Source organism: Dysidea avara, chromosome 4 (genome assembly GCF_963678975.1).
Source record: "Dysidea avara chromosome 4, odDysAvar1.4, whole genome shotgun sequence".
Classification (NCBI taxonomy): domain Eukaryota; kingdom Metazoa; phylum Porifera; class Demospongiae; order Dictyoceratida; family Dysideidae; genus Dysidea; species Dysidea avara.
The window spans coordinates 17,628,486-17,649,067 of NC_089275.1; the positions used below are offsets into that span (position 1 = coordinate 17,628,486).

Here is a 20,582-nt window from a genome sequence, read left to right on the forward strand (position 1 = left end):
CCATTGAAGACCTGCAGGATCCAAGCTACTATGAAGCTGTGAAGATCAGGTGAGATGCCAAGACTCAGTCCGTTCTGCTACAATATTTTGCCAAAAGATGGTGTCATGAGTCTCACATCCTTGAGAGAGTTTTATTGCCCCTCTAACAGAGCAAAGGGACAGCAAGTCAGGTTGGCGATGTTGTGTTAGTCCATGATGACTGCCCATATATAAATTGGAAGATTGCAGTAATTGAGAGTGTGGTCATGGGCAATGATGGAAGGGTTCATTCTGCAAACATACAAAACATGCAAGGAATGGAGTTACAAATAGACCTGTGACGAAGTTGTATCCACTTGAAGTGACAGATGAAAGTGATGCTGAAATGATACGTGATGAGAAAGAAAATGAGGACTCATGTGATCCACCCACTAGTAATCGTCTACAACGTGGTGCAGCTCAAAAAACCAGAAAACAGATAGCAGAGTGGGCAGAACACATCCATGCCCCCTAGAGGATGTCGAAGATTGTTGGCATTACGCATACACATAATATAATGTGATGTAGTAGTGTGCTGTATTTAGGAGTTTGACAAGTCATAATATGGCATAGAGCTCATTAAGTTGTATCTGCATATACAGTGTCAATTGCTTCCTTCCAATCCCTGAATCTGTCACTATACGATCCTGCCCCTTATCAAAGTCCATGAAGAATGCATTGTACATACTGCAGTATGCCAAAAGGCACATGTCCAGCTGAAGAGATGTTGAACAGTGAAAAAATCAAGTCCGTTGTAGCATTAACCATTATCGAGTTATGCTTGTCTGCAGGCATCAGTCAGTTACTCAGTCATTCAGTCACTAGAAACTTCTGTCAAATAAGTTTTGCAAAAAAAATCATTTCAACTTGTTAAAAGTGTTTCAGGTCAATCTGAAAGCTTGTTTTTTTACCTAACCAATACTGCTTCATCGTTGCCAGGAAAAGTGAGGCAGGTCTTGTTGGTGATGTTTGTCATGGGTACTATACAATAATATTGTACTGTATGATTAACTATGTGACTAAATGTGCGCCCCAACTATCACTTTAAATGGCTATTACACATTGTTTTCAGCTATGTTCCACCAATTACACAACGTGAAAATGAAGAACAGCAAGAAGTACCTCTGCAATTAATCCAGTCATACTAGGCACTACAGCCATGATGTGTTACCACCAGTCAAGACTGACGTGGTAGTGGAGAAAGAAATGGGACACAAAGGAGGACAAAGGTAAATGAAGTGGCCATTGCTCTTTGTTTTCAGGTATGTTTAGCCTATAAATGAAGAACAGTACAAGATTACCTCTACAGTCAATCCAGCAACTATAGAAAATACAAACGATTCTGGTTATAACGTTATAACACGATAGCCAACCACAGCACCATCAAAAATCCACACCTTGCTCTACAAGCAAAAATAAATAGGGCACAAAGAAGGACAAAGTACAGTATGTGCTGTGGTATGAACTTTTTAGGCTCTAACTAAGCCCATAGTATCAGCCTTATTAAGTTACATCTCTGAAGGCATCTGTCAGTCAGTTGATTAGTTAGTCAGTCACCAGAAAATTTCACTGGTTAGTTTTTAAAAAAAAATATGTAGCAAGGATTTTGGATCGCACTGAAGGTGCTTTTGAGAGCCTGATTATAGATGGGTTTAACAAGAAGGCGGTGGCATTATATTACATTATTTTTGCGTAATGTAATCCAGATTTGTATAGGGCATAAAGATCGGGAAAAGCAATGTAGGGCAAATGTTTTTGAAGTGTTTCTGAGCACTGTAATACTTCATCAAGTAATCACTACCCAAAATACAAACCTTGTAGTTATACTTTATCAATACTTGGGATTTGCTGAAAAAATAACGGGGTGACTTTTCTTTTCTGTACAACTGGTTTATAAGGGAAAAATTTAAATTACCTTCGAAAATATATCTGAAAGGTAACTTTTTTTTAATACTCTTTTTTATCATTTCTTGATTGATACTGTAATTTCCAGTTGACATTTCATTTCTTTTGCCCTACAAAAAATGGCTGGTAATTTGCGCATGCGGTGCATTTTTATGACTACACCTCTTCATTAAACACTTCTAGTCGAGGAACCATGTGAGGCTGGTTTCTAGTCAATAAAAACTGATTAATTAAATATTTAACATAAATAAATACCACATAACAATATACTGTACCAAGAATACTAGAAATACCAGTTCTTGAATTATTCAAACAGCATTAATACAACAGGTGCTAAGCCAGCTGCTAGTACGAGATATGGCAAAACTTGTTAGTAAGAGCAGAATGAAGAGAATAGCATGGGACTATTTTGGTTTGGAGAAAGGTGCTCATGGGAAACCAGTCGATGATGGAAGTGTTATTAAATTTTGTCATCTTTGTCATAAATGCGTGTCAACTAAACATGCCAATTTGTTTTCCCATTTGAAGAATAATCACTCAGCAGCGTACAAAGAGGCCATGGATGTAACGAAAGAGAGGACCCAACCACTGAATGACGAGCAAGGCACATTCCACTGATTAACCGCTATACTTTTCAAGAAATGTGCGATTGGAAGGGAAGAAACTACAATTCTGTTACTTACTGCATAGTCAAGGACTGCCTACCTGTTAACAGTGTTGAAGGTGCTGGCTTAAGGAAAATGGTTATAATTTTTTATTCATGTCTATGACATTCCAAGTTGCAATCATGTTTCAAGAACAACTTTACCAAGCCTCCATGCCACCATGAAGCAGCAAGTTAAGCAAGAAATTAGCTTGATAAGCCAACCACAGACATGTGGTCAAGTTGAGGATGTTACCTTTTATCAGCTTCACCATATGTACACTACATCAACAAGATCCTCATGTCAAGGTTGAACTTTTGCAAGAAGTCAAGTCTCTGTCCATTAAGCTGAAAGTGACTGATGGTGCTGTAGAAGTTCACCATGAGCTATTAGAAGTAGTTCCAGAGCATAATCATCTAGAACACAAGAAGTTGCACACTCTTCTCTTCAACTATCAGCCCCAAAGTCAAAGAAATGTAACCTTGGAACTTTGTTTAAGGATATCTGTTAGGATACAGGCCAGATTTTGAAGAGGACCCACTGATGTTGAGGAAAGGGCAGCAACTTTCCAATACTTGCAAAGCTTGCCAAAAGTATGTTTGTGTGTTTTTGCCACCAGTTCAACATCAGAGATACTGTTTACTATATATAGCAGGCAATGTTGTCTCACCGTTCAGAGCTACTATGAAACCTGACAAGGTTGATATGCTATTCTATAGGTTAATGGTCTAAAATTTTAGTTATACAACTTTCTGACAAAAAGAATGGGTATTTAGTAATTATAATTAAATACCATGGTATAATATTTTATCAATAATACCCACCCCTACTTAATAGTATAAGATTTATAGTTGCCGTACTGTAGTCATTGAATAATTAGATGATTTATGTACATTTACAAATTCATGCATATTCTAATCACAATATTTCCTTGAAACATACAATCGTACGTGCATACTTATTTACATAGTGCACAAATCTACGTACTTAGAGTCAATGGTATTTCTATATGAAATTTTTGGGTATTGCAGTTAGAAGTTAGTAACAGACTTTCCAAAATACATATATTTTTTCTATAGAAAGGGATGACTCCAATACATATTGCAACCTTGAACAGAAACAATCAAGTAGTAGACTTGCTAGCAAAATTGGGAGCAAATCTCAATCTTGTTAATGGGGTGAGTGTACTGTAAAAAGTTTCCTTTTTATTTACTGTATGTCAGCAATACAGATCATTCATACGAGTATCTGTGTACATACGATACATGCAGTACTATAACCATATCTCACTTCAAAGGCTCATTTCATGGTATGTATCCACACAAAAAACAGTCAAGCTGTGAAAAGGGGAACTTCCTTTGATTGCCTGGGTGAAAAAAGTTGTAAAAATCAAAAGTAGCTACCCAGAAATGGCTGCAATGATTATCAACCATTATTAAAATTTATTATATGGCATAATAAAAAAACATCATTGTAGCCATTTCTTGGTTTGATTTCACAACTATTTCACCCAAGGCTGCACCCTATTTTCACAGCTTTGTGGTTTTTGTGCAATTTCATTTCTTTTTTTCCTCTATATAGCCTTGGTTTATTGTTACCCATATTTCTTATTATTAGACACAATGATGATTATTAAAGACAGAAGTTATGATTGTATTGTTTTATTTGACGTTTTGGTAATATTTTTGTAATACTCCAATAGAGCACACATTTTTAAGGAGTTATAGTAGAATGCAATCTAGTGGTAGATCTATGAAATTAGCTATAAACTTTAACTATTAAGCAGCATATAGAAATTAAGTGAGGTGATCAGTAGTGATAGTGGTTAAGGATCTGGATGGAGGTCCTGGTTCAAACTCTAGTAAGTTTTTCAACATTTTTTCATGCACTGACTAGGGTATCTCAACCCCACCATTTATATTTGTTTTGGTTTTTACCTTGTAACTATGTAGCTGCTACTTTTTCATTTTAGTGACGATCGAAAGGTACTGACTGCTATGATGGCTAGCCTATATACGCACCAAAAAATTTTGAAGTTATGCCTATAAATAATTTACCCTGTAGCCATGACAGAAGTTCAATTTTTTGATGTGAATAAATGTTCATAAGCACCATGGATACTTCATATCTCATGAATGCCTGGTGCAAATTTAATCAAATTTGCTGTGTCTACCTGGTAGACAACTATATAGTGTGCTTTGGAGAAGAAATCATGGAGTTATACAGGCATGAAAATCACTTTTTTTCCCCTTCATATCAATATACAAATGGTGTGACGTTCTGGTTTTCTTGGCTGCACAATATGTCTGGATGCCTGATGAACCATGGTTCACTATATATTGTACATTTCATGTATGGTCAACATAAGTTTCTTTATAGAAATTCAGATGGTTTGATTGTCATGATCAAAGTCATGGTAAAAGTATGAGAGAGTTAATTTGTGTCACCAATGCAATTCAAACGAAAGTGCTTTGTATCATTGCTGTTCTATTGTAGTAAATGACAAGCTAATGCTAACACAACATAATTATATCTAACTTACTTGCAGTGTTTTAATACTCAATATTCAGACATAATCACTGTGTAGCAAATGTGACCCTTTTAAGAGTGTTTGGCAAAGTCCATAAATGTTTTTAGATGTATAAACAACCTTAAACCATTTCCAAAAATGTCTAATCTGTGAATTCCCAATATATAATGTAGTAGCAAATGCCATACAAGCACATTAAAAACAGAATTTTGGCTTGATTTATACAGGATGTGTACTTAAGTATTAATATGGATTGCTGTTACAGTTGATATACACTGTAATAATGTAAGCAGAAGTAATATGTGACCGAATTTTGGAAAATCACCCATATGGGTGCATTTGACACCTAAAATATTTAATGATCAAATCACAAACTTTATAGTGCAAATCTATTTGTTGATGGATTAAAGCCATTCTCAGTACCTTAAGTTACAAGAAAATTCTTGAAATATTTTCAAAACTGTTCCCTGTTCTTATTAGCAACCCACTAAACATGAAAATTCTAATTATTTCACACGTGCCCATATGGGTGATTTTCCAAAATTCGGTCACATATGCATATTATAACAGTTTTGAATGTACTGTACAGTAAACATGCAATATTGTGTAGCTGATTATGTGTCTTGTATATATAGGATGGATTTACTCCACTACATCTTGCTGCACAAAAAAATTGTGTTGACATGGTTAAGACATTTTGCAAGTCAAAAGTAAATGTTGATGCTGTTGATAAAGTGAGGACATTATTCATTCAACATAAAACTGTTCATGCATGATATCAGCATTTTGTGAGTGTATTACAGTTGGTTTAGGGAAGGAAAGAGATTGCCCATGCACTATTCCAATGAAATTATTGATTGCTTTGGAGAAAATTTTTGCAATGTCCTTAAAAGTACATACACCGTACTTGAACCTTCCTTTCATATAGGTGACTGGATTTGTAAAATGGTCATCTAGAGTGAAAGGATGTAACCATGATAAGTAAAACAGTTGTGTCAGGTCAAGCAAATGCGCACACAGTTCCTCAGTGTAAACTACAGTATCTGAATGGTGCCAGTAATATATCATTTATCAGGTACACAGTAGTACAGTACCTTCCCAATCATGCAAGTCGCATATTGATTACAGTAATAATGAGGTAAATCTGAGCAAAGCCTCATACAGTTTTGCATGTCAATTCACACTTATACGCTTAAAACATGTAAGTGTGAAAGAGCTTTTACCTACTTTAATACAACACACTAGACAAACACACAGATGGACAAATACATTGACAATTTGCCTACCACTACCACAAAAGTGCTATAAGAGTCCCTATGATTGTGCCAATACTGTGCATAAGAAAAAAATTACACAAACAGATAGAACAAAAGGTGTATCAAAAAGGTCCCAAATAAGAAAAAAAATTATGACCTAGGCAGGGATTGAACCCAGGTTGGTTGTAACTGTTGCGTGGGGGGGAAGGTATTTAAATCACCACAGTTGATGATTGTCTGTGGTTTTGACAGAAATGTCAACTTTTCAGTGATCCTTCCCTACACCAGTGCCTTCATTGCATTATAAAAAATAAACAAAACCACATACTGATTAGCTACAACAACACTTGAGTTGCCAGATTATGGGAATTTAATTTTGCTAAAATCCTGCATCGATACGTGCTTTGCATGCCAAGATACTATGAACTAAAAGTTGAATTTTAAAAAGGTCTGTTTATAAAGAAACATGTGGATTCAAACTCATGACCTCCTACACACTGGTGAGGCATTTTACTGCTTGAACAGCTTATGCTGTGGTTTTCAAAGAAATGTAGCTCAGGTTTTCTCTGCACCTTGGCCTACTATGCACTGTAGAGAACAAATGGAAGCACATGTGAACTCATGATAATCTTAGAGTAGCCAGATGATGAGTGCTTTATTATCAGCGCTGAATGTGTCGATTTTCACAAAGTTTGGTGAGTAAGCAACATGATGGATGGACGGACAGATGGCTTTTGAGCTTTATATAGATTGTAAATGTACCAGTTATTTACGCATATGCTATAGTCTGCTGTTATACTGTAGGAACAGCAGCATAAATTGAGTTTAGTGATATCATGTGCATGACTATAGTTGAGTGGATAAGTGCAAGAAAGAACATGTACCAGGTCATCAAATTACAATAATATCCACAGCGACATGTTTAATGTATGCATGCAACAAGTTTAATACATACTAAAAACAATTCTTTGTGGTAGGAGAATTGGTTAACAATAAGAGAACATTTAAAATAAGGCTGAAACTAAAACTTTCTCTCTAACTTTCAATGTTATGCGATTTTATGTACATAATAATGTAGATTAATGATACATATTATGTACTGTAGAATGGCCTAACTCCACTAAATTTTGCAGCATTTCATGGGCATGTTCAAATAGTGGAAATACTGATCAACTCTGGTGCAGACTTCAATTTTGCTGATAATGTAAGTGAATGTCTACTTTTGCTAGGTATTTAATCATGTATTGCTACTGTGTACATAAACTGAAATACATATTATAATTGTTGTTTACTTTGATAGGAAGGGATTACTCCACTGCATGCAGCTGCATTTAATGGCCATGTCAATGTGATTGACATATTGAAGGCTTTAAATGCAAATATGGAAGCATTTACCAATGTAAGGAAATATATCTCAATGTTTTTATTATTAAAGCACTTGCATGCATGTAAATGACCACAACATTAATTATTTTACATGCTGTCTGGGGTGGGCGATATCTCGGTTATATTATTAAACCGTGATATTCTAGTGACATGATACCAGTATCATCAAAAACCTCGGAAACAATATTATCATGCTATCCTAATTACCATGGTGTTCTCCATACCATTCTCCACAAATACCATTAACTAACACTATACTCATAGTAACTTACTGTAAACATGATGGGACATATACCACTGCCATTGTAGCTCAATCCAGGAAAGGGAAAGATCGAGAAGGTCCAGATTGTAGGATCTGCAATGGAAGTTTTTAAAGATCAAGATACTCTAATACAGCAGTCACCCATATTCTAATAGAGCGAATATGAAAGCACTAACAGATATGTCAATGAAATAAAGAACTTTATGGAAATTATGCAAAGTGCTAGTTTTTAGGAAGGAATATTTCTACAGCAGACATTGTAGCATTATATTTAGGTGATGTGTGAGCTTCTATTGCTAGTCATGAGTTTTTTAGTCAAGCATGGGAATAGATAGACCTCCATATCATGTACTTCGGTTTACAAAACACATCCTCACTACACTTAGTTGTATATGGAATCTATCTGATGTCTGTATCTTCATGCATAGTTCAATGAATGGTATTATGTCATGTACAGTAGGCATATGTTATTTTGCATATCCATTCATGCTGCTGCAAGTTATGTTACTTGTGTAGGCAAGTGTAGTTTGACAGTACAGTGAGCACCTGTCAAAATATGAACAAAATAATGATAATTAGTAATATTGTGATATTTCCCATGATATGTTGTTATAGTAAAATTCAATACCGCCCAGCAGGGATGCGGCGAGTATGCCAGCATAATTTCGGGAATAATAGGTATGTGTGGGAAACAGGAATTATGCTAGCATTTGAGGTGATTATAAAGCTTTAATAGTAGGAAAATCTGCAGATTGCACAATTCCATTTAAAAGATCGAGATACTCTAATAGAGCAGTCAGAAACTCTAATAGAACAGTCACTGAATATTATTTACTCTAATAAAGCAATCACTTTGAAACGAATTACTCTAATACAGCAACCAGCTAAAGAATTCAAGGCTATTAGAAGCTTAAACATCAATGAAAATAGTCTGATATAACAATAAAACTGGCATTATTAGCCAATCATGGTGGCATAATTTTGGGAATAATGGGCAATTCTTAAAAGCATAATAGGTGATTTTTTTAGCACTGCTCAAAAGCATAATGCTCAATCTTTGGAGCATAATAGCTTCATGCCTACCGCCCAGCCTAATGCTGTCCATCCTATTATGTATTGTTAAGATCAAGACATACGGTAGTGTGTCATGTGGCCAAGAAAGCCGGTGCACCACACCATGAGTACATATATTGACGGGAAGAAAGAAAACAGCTTTTCATGTGTGCATAGCTCCATGGCCCCTTCTCCAAAGCACACCATTTTTGCATTATACAGTGTAGCTGTCTGCCAGGTAGGGTAGGCCACACAGCAAATTTAATTAAATTCATAACAGCCATTTGCGAGATATAGGAATTTAAAGTTTCATTTTAATTTCTTCGTTTTTTTTTCTTATGCCATACAAGTGCTTTATTTTTGCATACTTTGCAAAAGTTGCTATAAAACACAACATGTGACTTAATTGCCTCGATCTTTGGCACAAATAAAGAGCATGTAACAGTGGATTCACATGCCGAGTTTGCTGTGAATCTGAGGAATATCCAGGGAGTTATGAGCATTTATTCACATAAAAAAAGATCAAACTTCTGTCACGGTTACAAGGTAAACTGAGTATAGGAACATAGGCGGTGGAAGAGGGGGTGCTGGAGGTGCTCCAGCACCCCCAACTCAAAGCTGTATTGTGCAATAGTTGGTATGTGTACTTCCAGAAACTTGTCAATCACGATCGAAATACTCTAATAGAGCAGTCACCCTAATACATCAGTCAAGCATGTATTAAAATAAAATAATGGTACTAGTATTTGATTAACAGCTAAAACCACCGAAAATGCCTCCAAATTCAATCTCCTGACACCTAATTTTCAACATTTTCCTGAGGGGGCATGCCCCCAGACCCCCTAGAATTAGCATGCTTCACATGCTTGGTGTGCTTTGCACACCTACTACTACTGCCATAAATTTTGGGCACCCCCAACTGTAGCATCCTTCCACCTCCTATGAGGAATAACTTGGAAATTGGTGTGTAGATACGCTGATCATCGTAGCAGTGCCTTTTGATAGTTTAAATAACAATAGAGCTACAGTGACAAGGTTATAAAGCAGAAACCAAACAAGTGTAAAATCACGGGATTGAGATATCTAATAGAGCAGTTACAAGGGGGTAAAAAAGATGTACAAAAATGCCAAAAGAAACCTTACCAGGGTTCGAACCAGGGACCTCCATACCTAACACCTGCAACCTTAACCACTGAACCACTGCTACTTTGGCTGATCACCTCACTTAATTTCTGCTTTATAAAATGAATTTTCTAGTTGAAATCATAATCAAATGTTTGTAATTAATATACCTACCAATAGAAGTACTAGATTGTTTTAGAACATTCTATGTATGGGTCATTCCATACCAAATCAACATGAAATTGACATGACCTCTCGGATTTCTTTGTAATTTGCTACACATAAAGGGTCTATTGAGAAACTAAGTCACACCAAATTTCGACCCATTCTACTAATTATCTTTGGAGATATGACCACTCAAAATTTGATTGAAAAACTTCTTGCAACATACAAGCTAACACAAAAATTCCCATAACTTGTGAATGGTTCAATGTATAAAGTCATAGTTTGCTTTATCAAATTCAATATTAATTTCTCTTTCTGGTGATATTTTTATAATTGCACAAAGTGGAAGGTCAAACCACAGAAAAGTGGATTTTTCTTTGATGTCAATTTTCAAAGAAATGGTAGATTTAAATTACCTTCATACTTTGTACACAAGCTGTGTACATATACAACTTTCTCATGAAAAGTTCCAAGTTGGGACAATAAGCAGAACATCCATTTGTGAACTGAATCTCTTATCAAGTCAATTAGCTACTTTATATATTTAATACAGACACCACTGGAAATATACTTTAACTGCTGTAATACTGTCTTAGTTTCCTCTTTTGCAATAGTGTAAATTCTTCCAGAACTGGTTCTTGGATCAGCTATTGTAAGGATGTCATCAGTAGACACTGTAATAACTTTTTCTTTTACTGGATACTTATATGATTGTGATGGACAATGAGGAATTAAACTGTTTATACTAACTATTTTGTCATCTTGATTTACGTGAACAACACAACCCAACCACCATTCACCTTCATACACAGCTGTGACAATCCTTTTATGTCATCAATTGCAATTTCAGTCTTATTTAAATGAGTAACTCTTTCCTCTTTAGCAACACTTGAATTTGAAAACATCTTTGTTAAAATTTTAACATTGCTTAGAGGAATAAGGCAGTGAAGTTTCTGTGTACCAGGTATAGTTCTACTTATTTTTAGCCTTTCTTCTAGGATGATCTTCTATTGTGCAGTATTTAAAGTGGACCCTTTCTATGTTCTCAATTGCCCAGTCAAATAGCTGATGAGGAGTCATAATTTGGGAATGATATGCTCTTTGCAGACACGCCTTAGCAGCAAGATGTTTTACAGTATCACCAATTCCATCACACGGTCCCTTGCCGTGTGATGTAGCATAGAAATGCCATTCAGCTTGTATCGCAAAATCTTCCTTGTGATGGCAAAGGTTCACAAAGTTTTTGCAATTTTTGTATTGAGCTGCAGATCCATCTGAAAAATTAAGTATTTTATCTATGCTTAGAAATTTTTCTTGAAGAAATTGTACCAGATTCCTTTGAAATAAATGCACAGCAATTGTGTCATGATGTAAGCAATCAGATATAACAACATAACTGATATGTTCTAGCTTTCCTGATTCTCTGTAATAGGCAACAAATGGATGTATTGTCGCCTGTGCATTGTTCCAATGGAATCCTTGGGCTGCATCTCGTAACACAAAAGAATAATTCTCTGAGAAATCACCTATTACTATAAACTGTCCTGGAAGCAGGCTTGACATAACATTCATTTGAAACAGAGATTGCTGCTTAGCAATGAATGAAGGGGGTATCAAAAGTTTAATCTGATCACAAAATGAGTCTACAAAATCATCTGCTGACTTAGTAATTGTCTCTAGTGTTGATCTATCCACAGACACCCACTGTTTGTACTGGATACTGTCAATGTAATTGTCATCCATTACGTCATTCAGGTAATCTTTGAGCTGTGAGATTCCTGACAAATCCTTAAGTAGCAAGCAGGCTGTGTAGGATAACATATGACTAGTGCAATACAGTGGTAATAATGCTGTAAATAAAACTCCCTACCAGCTGTAAGCTCTGCCAGTTTAACAGCAACCATCATCAACTTTGTGTTTTGGTGGATAGTGCAAACACATACTGCATGTGTTCCACTAGCTCCAGCCAAGACACAATGCTTTGGGTGAAGTTCAACAAACCTAGAAAATCCTATCTTTTCAGCTGGAAATTGATCTTTGAATTGTTGGTAAACTTCTTTCAGGTTTCCTAACAATAATCTCTTTTGAACTAAAATTCTTCTGTCATCAACTTTGACAGAAATACAATCTTTTTTTTCCAGGCATTACTTGATTAATATCATCAGACTCATAGTAGTTTTGAACCATTGTAATTGTCTCATTACTCAAACCATGACCATGATTTGGGTTTGGCGTGGACAAAATACCTCCTGATTTAACTAAGGCTTTAGCCTTTCGAACCATGTAATTGGAAACCTTAAATTCACTTTCAATCTTTTGATGCTCCAACTCATAGGAAGAACTGTTAAATTTGTACCTTAACACTCTTCTCTTGGGTTTCATGGAACTTTACTTTTAATTGCTTGATAATCTCACTTTCATCATCAGTATCCTCAGACATATGCATGGACTTCAAAAAAGCACTTTTTATCTTAGTTAGCTTTTTCCTAGGGTAGCGTGTACTTTGTAATGACTGGTGATTCTCCAATGATAGATAAACCTTTGTTAACACTCTCCAGATCCTGATAATCATAAGTGTCATCACTTGATTCTTCTTGTACTGTCTCCATTTCTAAAAGTTTCTTTCTACAGCTATCACATATCTTCTGATCAAGGGTGAGAGTAGCAATCTTCTCACACATCCAAGGTACAACTGGCCTTAAACTTGTCTTCTTGTGCGTTGGGTTGTTAAAAGGATTGCAACAACTATTTATCCAGTGCTTTTGTGCCATATGTTCCCACAGTACTAAACGAAAACTGGCAGATAGTACACACTATTCTGTGCTTTTATATGCAACTGACAATGTATCCAATGGTAAAAGATAGTAACAGTGATGTCTAACAGAGCCTTTACATTTCCATTGAAGTTCATTAACTGTAAAGAACTTCCAAGAGATTTGTAGACGATACAACAAGTCAACAAGTAAAAATTTTGGTGACATGTATAGAGTAAATACAACTACTTAGGCTGAAATTACAAATTATTGTTTTGGAGGATTACGCTAATCATGTAGCTTTAAGGTTTAAGGTTGAACAATTAAGACAGAGCACTATGCAGACAGGAAAAAAGAGTTAGTACATGGATCTCAACCAGTTCACGTTATAAAAACCATTTTGGTCCCATCATTACTACTGTAATTACAGTCCCAGCTTGAAACTTTTACCTGTGATAGGTGTGCATATACACAACTTGTACTCAGAATATGAAGCTAATTAAAACTACCGTTTCTTTGAAAATTGAGATCAAAGAAAATATCACTATTTTGTGGTTTGACCCTGTACTTTATGCAATCATAAAAACCTATATATCATCAGAAAGTGCAATTAATGCTGGATTTGATAAAACAAACCACAACTTTATGCATTGCATCATTCACAAGTTATGGGGAATTTCGTGTTAGCTTGTATGTTACAAGAAGTTTTTCAATCAACTTTTAAGTGGTCATATCTCCAAAGGTAATTAGTAGAATGGGTCGAAATTTAATTTTTTTTTGCTTTAAGTGCATGTGCTTATAATTTTCGGAGAAAACTTTCTGTAAAAATCATACTATCTCTTAGGTGCATATGCCTAACAAATAATTGTCACGAGTGTAACACAGAATCACTATGTTGTGAGAGTAGTTAATAGTTTGTGCCAGTCACCACGCCAGTGTGTAAGGATATTTGACTTCATTTCTGGGTGAATCCTTCATGATAAATGGCACAATTATCACTATCCAGATGGCTGACATAGCGAAGGTAAACGTAAGCGCTTAAGAAGGAATCAATAATATTTTTCAGTACTTTCAGCTGTTCTTTAGGTTTCTTGCTGTGTGTAGCTTTATTGTTGCATTTGGCCATGTGCACTTATCATCCATGGTTAATTACAAGAAATGTGTATGCATTTAACAAATAATATGTGACCCAGTCTGGGAAAACCGGTCTTTTCGCCCATGTCAGCAGATTCGACTTTTCACCCAGGACACAAAGCTACATGAATAAACTATCCAATTCCACAATCAAAATCAGCTAGACTTGAGTGGTCTGGTTTTGCTGGCTGCTTTTCCAAAGCTCAGTGGCAATCTGTATGTGCGGTATGGGGCCTTAATGGAGCTCTGGTCAGCCTGGGGATGGATGTACAGCTCTGTGGTGTTGAATAAGTACCTCTGCTGTGAATTTTCTTTCATTTTAGCTAATTTTGAGACCTGAATGGCCCAAAACTAGGCCTAATTCATTCCTACACCTTCCTTTTAAATTTTTGAACACCGTCTTGCCTGTCTTCCATTTTGGAGCTCGCCTGATACAGTCAACCCCGGTTTAAAAACTATCTAAAATGGCAGGAACTTAGTTGTTGGCTACTTGCACAGTGGATGCTCTGGAAGGTAAGGCATTGGTGTAAAATGTATGAGAATTTGGTACACATAGCTTCAACCACTGGCGAGCTACAACACACTAAATACTTAAAACTGACGTTTCTCGATACTTTTAAATAGGTGAAAAGACTGGTTTTCCCAGACTCACATATGTGCTTAATAGATACATGCATTTAACACCCCGACTGTACAGTATTTGATATTATTTTTGTAATACTTTAATAGAGTGCACATTTTTGAGGACTTCTAATAGAACATACGGGTCATACCATACCAAATCAACATGAAATTGACATGACTTCTTCGGATTTCTTTGTAATTTGCTACACATAAAGGGTCTATTGAGAAACTAAGTCACACCTAAGAAATGTCTGTATAATAGAGACACAGGGTTCTAAAACCCGAAAGGCCCTGTATTGTGGTGCACGAGCGAAGTGAGGGTGCTAATACAGACCTGAGGGTTTCTAAGTTCTGTATAACCCTGTGTTCAATGCCTAACTAAATTAGATCACAGCTCATTTTTGTACCTTCACTGCTGCTTGTTGTAGCTTCACAGCTGCTTGTAACAGCTTCTTGTAACTTGTAACGCATGTTACGGCACCTTGCTACCAGTTAAACTCCCATGTGTTGTACAAGCGCTTAATTTCAGTGTTTTGTATCGCCCCAGAGACAGGGATCTATTGAGACATGTACAAGGGAACTACAGGATTTAGATACCTGTAAGTAGCAATAAAATTCGAATATTTCACCTTAATGTGGTCTAAAACTAAGACATACATGTAAATACACTGACTTAAATTGCTGTTATTGCTATCAGTTACTGCTATAAAGTTTAATGGGCAGAAGAAGAAGTTACTACAGAGCAGTCGTGGTCACTCCCATGGGCTATAATAATGTGTTATCACCTAGCAATCAAGTTGTAGTTATTATTAGTAGAATAAACAAGTCACCAAATAGGATAGTTGGAAAAGGCAGATATGGTTGGATGCGGACACAGACATGAACATTATTGAAATCAAGACACACGGTAATGTGTTGTGCAGCCAAGAAAGCTGACAACCACACTGTGAGTACATTAACAGGAAGAAAGAAAACAGCTTTTTCAAGCATGCATAACTCCATGGCTCCTTCTGTACCGAAGACAGAAGGACGCCAAGGCTCAATCGTTTCAGAGGGATAAGTCGCTTCGTTTTGGCTCACATAAGACTGGTAATAATTTAAACAGAGTGTACACTTTTATACATTATATCACGTGCACATAATGATGACATCATAATACTAACACACATTACAAGTGTTCAAGTCCTGCTTGCAATATAATTTAGACAATCACTCCTCAGTCTCGACATCCTCCCGGGAGAGCAAATAAAATAGAAGTTGGGTTATCCCTCAAACATTTATGTATTCGTTGTCGGGAGATCAAATGAGCCTTCCTTTTCTTATCATGTTTAGTAGAGTATTGTTCCTGGTTATTGATATCATCATTTTCAGTAACATCATCCTTAGATCTTCTATTGTCCATCATAGTTATCTGTTCATCTGTTTTACTAGGCAATTCCAGTGGATAAAGGTGACATATAGCTCTAGCAATCACACCACCACTTGGTAAAAGAACCTCTGCTGATCTAATTTGACCATCACGTCCAGTTATCAACTTCTGAATTTTACCTAGTTTCCAACTACATCTAGGGATGTTATCATCTTTCATCAATAATATGTCATCTATTTTAGGAACTCTTAATGTCGAGTGTCTTGAATTTTTGTGATAGATAGGTAAATTTTCTCGGAGACTCAGTAAATACTCCTCCCTCCAAACCTTCCAAAACAAATCCAGATACTTCTGGCCTTTCTTCCAAGTCGTAAAAAATTGTGTTGCAGTATCTCTCTTAGGTAGATAATCCTCATCTGTATGAAAACTATCTTCTGTGGATGGAAGACCCAGTTTCCTGTTAGTAACCAAAAATGTGACGGTGTCAACGTAAAGCCCGACTGAAAGTCTTCATACACATATGTTAGTGGCCTCGAATTAAGTACTGCCTCGATCTCTGTCAGCAAGGTAGCTAGTTGATCCAAAGTAAAATGCTTTCTTCCCAAAGCTTTCCGTAAACATCGCTTAACCATCCCAACTAACCGTTCATAAAGGCCACCCTGCCAAGGGGCCAAAGCTGTAGTAAAGCTCCATCTGATACCCTCACTAGAAATATAACTTAACAAATCCTTGTCAGTAAAAACTCTCCTCCACTGTTGATTTATCACCGTATTTGTAAGCCTGAATTGAGGAGCATTATCTGAAATAATGGAATCAGGCTTTCCTCGTCGTGAAATGATCTTCTCAAACAATTTAGAAATTGCTCAGCCGTCAAACCCAATACCCACTCCAAATGTACAGCTCTAACAGTTAGGCATGTGAATAAACACACCCAAACCTTATGCAACTGACTTCCCTCCTTAACATACACTGGCCCCAAGTAATCACGTCCAGTAAATTGAAAAGGATCAGATCTAGCCACTCTCTCACAGGGCCAAGGGAGCATCAGTGGCAATGGGAAAGGGGTATCTTCGTGTCTACGACAGATCATACAACATGATAAAACACTTCTTACTGCTACTCGACCCTGAGGTATCCAATACTCCTCACGGATTTGTGAAAGCGTATGTGCAACTCCAGCATGAATCAAACGTTCATGCACTTCTTTAATCAGTAACCGTGTAAGTACTTCATGCCGTGGTAGCAACTTTGGACATTTGGAACTGTCAGTAGTTTCAACATTTAGATAACATCTTAACACTCCATAGACATCTAACTTCAAACCAAGCTGGTGTATCAAACAGTGTTTTCTATCTTTCTCAATAGCAGTCAGTACATCACCAAACCTTCGTTTCTGAACAACAGACACCCACAACAATGTTGCTACCTGTAAATCACTTGCACAAACTGACTGTCCATCAGACAATGAACTCAACACAATTACAGTAACTTACACCTCCTTTCAATTGATTCCCTAATCGACTGTGTCAAAGTAAGCCAGATTCTTCTCCTAATAAACTTTAAACAATAAACAGTGTAACTCTCAAAAGCCTTCTCAAGGAGGAAAACTTCTTTTCATCAATTCTACAAATTGAGTTTACATTGTCAACATCATGACTAATGACTGAAGTCGTTTCATACAAAGCTCTTGGAACCCCACATTCCAATCCTTGTAAAATCTCGGGTGTCAATTGAGGTATACACCATTCTGGCCAGATGTTCTCTGCATCTTTAAGCCACGTAGGCCCATTCCACCATAATTTGGCTTCCTTAACTTCAGACACTAGCAATCCTCTAGTAGGAAAATCAGCAGGGTTCTGGTCAGATGGTACATATCGAAAATTAACATCAGATTCCTTTAACATTTCTTTCACTCTATTCTCAACAAAGGTGGGCAACGGCTTGTTGGTTTTTAACCAATGTAAAACACATGTTGAATCTGTCCACAAAATCCATCTCAATGATGGCAATTTCAACTCCCTAGCAACAAAATTTGCTGCTCATAATGTTAACAGCAAGTAACTCTAGTCTAGGAAGTGCATTATTTCCTTTCATCTTATGGGTACCCTTTGAAACCAATCTCATCTTTGAAAAGACAAGGTTTACCTTGACAGAACCCTGTTTCTCTACACGAAGATACACTGCAGCTGCATAAGATTTCATTGATGCATCACAAAACACAAGCAGCCTATACTGTTCAGTAGTGTCCACATTGGCAACACATCTCTTTATCTTAAGAGTAGACAGCAGTCTCAATTCAGTCAATATTTCATTCCATCTCTTACATAACTCTTCTGACAAAGGCTCATCCCATGACACACTCTCCATCCACAATTCTTGAAGAAACACCTTCCCATAAAATGTCACCGGAGTAACAAGACCCAATGGATCAAAAACCTTAGCCACTACTTTCAATGCCTCCCTTTTTGTAGGGATGACATCCGAGTTACTAAAATTAACTCCTCCAACTTGTAGGTTATCTTCTTTGTAATTCCATGGCATGCCAAAGGTCTTAACAACACTTCCTTTGACAACTTCAGTCTCCAGTTACAAACTAAGGAATTCAGATGAATTGGAGATCCACTCCCTTAGATTCATAGATGCCTTTCTAAAAATGTTCTTTGACTCGAAATAATTCCTGTGAGCTTCTTTCACAGTACCAGCTCCAAGTAGGACATTATCAACATAGATGTTCTCACTAATCTGTGAAGCAACAGGTGTGCCAATCTTCTTCAAATGATACTTGATTGTGCCTCCCAACAAAATGGAACTACAAATAATTCCAAACGGAACTCGACAAAATCGGTAAACATCCAGATTTTCTTCAACCACTTCTAAGCTTTGTAAGTTCTTAAACCAGAGGAACCTTGTTACATCTCTGTCCATCTCCAGGATACCAACCTGCAAAAAGGCTTTCTCGATGTCAGCAAGCATGATGATTGGCTGGATCCTAAAATGAAGCAGGATACCACACAAGTCTGGTAATAACACAGGGCTTCTGTGAAGACACTCATTTAAACTCTTCTCTCCCCTCCTTGCTTTAGCTGAAGCATCATACACAATACGCAGTTTGGTTGTACTCTTAGCTGGTGTCATCACTGGATGATGAGGAAGATAATGGCATTGTTGACTTGTCCTTGTATCAGTAGTGACCTTCTCCACTATTCCTTGCTTAACTTGACTAGAAATAACTTCGTCATATTTCTCAAGTACATTTCTATCCTTCTTAAAACGTCTTGCCAAAGATCTAAGTCTACCAACTGCAATATCCAAGTTTTCAGGAATATCCAAGTTCTCATATTTCCATGGCCACTGTATCTGATACCTACCATCCTCAAATCAAGTCAAGGAATTAAATCTTTCAAGAGCTTTATCATCATCAGTTATGTCCAATGGATCACTGATTCCAATTGTTTCCAATCTCCAAAAGTCTTCAATACAAGTAACTGAATCATCAGAACATGAAACCATACTCATTTCAGGTAACATTTTATTAACCTCTGTCATCACAAGACAACTTGAAACATGTTGTTGACAACTTCTGATACTGTACTTTCCTGTAAGAATATATCCTATCTTTGAGGATATCAAAAACAATCCTGATGGAAGTGTCAACTTCTCAGTACCCAAGATGGTCCAAAAGTAATCAGATCCTATTAAGAGGTCAACATTCACTGGTTCTACATCCTTGGGAACAGTGTCAGCCATTTTCTCTGGAGAAATTGATAGCAAAAACTCCAGATCTGATGGCTGTATTGGGCCCCTTTGTATTGGGCCTGTAATCTTATTTTATAAATTATCACATTAGCATGAAATGGTAAACAAGAATTGTTTTTAGTTATCACATTAAAGTGGACAACAAAGGTGTTTACCTGCTGAGGTGTCCTTGCAGCAAAGGTCGATACAGACAGTAACTCCTCACGATCACAAGTTAACTTCAACTTCTTAGCCAGCTGGTCAGTTATGAAGGTACAATGACTTGCACTATCTAACAAAACTTTTGCCATAATGGTTGCTGATCCATCTGCTGTCTGAATAGGAACAACTGCTGTCTGTAACAAGACTTTTTCTCCAGAAGCAATTAAAGCTTGATCAGTGCCTACACTTGCATTAAGAGTTTCAGTAGGCTTATCTTGACTCCCCTCTGTTACTACATTACCAACATCATGGTCAGGAACAACATTCTTTTTCACTTCACCATCACCAAATCTTTGTGGGCATATAGCTCGATTATGGTGTTGTTTTTTCCCACAATAATAACAACCATATCTCTGAGGTGATGAACAATCAGTAAATGTGTGTCCAACCTTAAAACAAAGAAA

General features: G+C 36.7%; 1 protein-coding gene across 5 annotated transcripts in view; it reads left to right on the forward strand.

Moving 5' to 3' along the window:
- Window positions 1-20,582, forward strand: part of LOC136253406 (ankyrin-1-like) — a 55,435-nt gene that overhangs the window by 8,602 nt on the left and 26,251 nt on the right. For 4 of the 5 annotated variants that reach the window (XR_010700120.1, XM_066046069.1, XM_066046067.1 and 1 more), the window contains 4 exons: window positions 3,647-3,745; window positions 5,733-5,831; window positions 7,459-7,557; window positions 7,654-7,752. Coding sequence is in view for 4 of the 5 variants with exons in the window: in XM_066046069.1 (XP_065902141.1) it covers window positions 3,647-3,745; window positions 5,733-5,831; window positions 7,459-7,557; window positions 7,654-7,752 (396 nt within the window). In the remaining variant the exon portion in view is untranslated. Of the gene's footprint in view, window positions 1-1,738; window positions 3,267-3,646; window positions 3,746-5,732; window positions 5,832-7,458; window positions 7,558-7,653; window positions 7,753-20,582 lie in introns of those variants that run through there. The other variant, XM_066046070.1, reaches the window with a different exon arrangement.